An 853-nucleotide genomic window follows, 5' to 3' on the forward strand; every position below is an offset into this window, starting at 1 on the left:
GCAATGACGTAGCCGAACGAGACGAGCATGCTCATCATGATGAAGAGCGCACCGCGGTTGGGCGCGTCCAAGTCGAAGAAGGCCTCGAGGTCGCTCTTGGCGAGCTTGGCGGTGGACGTTTCGCAGATCTTGGGGTTGTTGATCGTCAAGCGGCGGTCGCAGTACGGCTTGCCGAACGGCGTGAACGTCATGACCGCGAGGCAGATCATCGTGATGGTCCAGCCAATGAGCATCCACGACTTGCGGCGGTAGCCCATGATGGGCACGCAGTCCGAGAGCATACCAAAGAAGACCTTGAACGACCAGCCCGTCGTGACGAGCACGCCGTAGGACGCGGTCTGGTAGCCTTCCATGCCGAGGTACACCGTGTAGAGCGGGTAGAGCAAATTGGGAATCATGCCGTAGATGACACCGATCGCACCGTACTGCGAAAAGAGACCAAACGCCTCGCGCGAAAAGAGAGAGAGCGCACCACCTTCAACCAACGCGCCGTCTTCGAGCTCACCGGGCGTCTTGGCGTCAGCGTACCCGTCGCCGTTGGCGTCCTTCTCGTGCGTGTTGGAATGGATGTAGGAAACACGCTCCTCGAGGTCCATCTTGCCTTGCATATGCTGCGCCATGCTGGGCAAATGTGAAAGTGAGCCATTGTGTTCGAGGCACCGGAGAGCGCACGACGATTCTGAGCCGTTGAGGCGGTCCATAATTCTGAGAAGGGGAACGTCACAGCCAAACAAACTCAGATGTCGACATCTGTTAACTAACGACAATGGGTTACAATGTGTTCTTCTGTGGGAGTCCCGTACGATTCGGCTTCATGTATTATTCGATTTTGATGCATTTCTTGCTATGTTCA

General features: G+C 56.2%; 1 protein-coding gene across 1 annotated transcript; it reads right to left on the reverse strand.

Moving 5' to 3' along the window:
- Positions 1-34: 34 nt before the first annotated feature.
- Positions 35-620, reverse strand: SDRG_03664 (hypothetical protein; the record flags this gene model as incomplete). Its single annotated transcript, XM_008609301.1, has 2 exons — positions 35-83; positions 166-620. The coding sequence occupies 2 exons, from the start codon at positions 618-620 to the stop codon at positions 35-37; spliced, it is 504 nt and encodes a 167-aa protein (XP_008607523.1).
- Positions 621-853: the final 233 nt, after the last annotated feature.

This window comes from Saprolegnia diclina (assembly GCF_000281045.1).
Source record: "Saprolegnia diclina VS20 unplaced genomic scaffold supercont1.8, whole genome shotgun sequence".
In the NCBI taxonomy this organism is placed as follows: Eukaryota; Oomycota; class Saprolegniomycetes; order Saprolegniales; family Saprolegniaceae; genus Saprolegnia; species Saprolegnia diclina.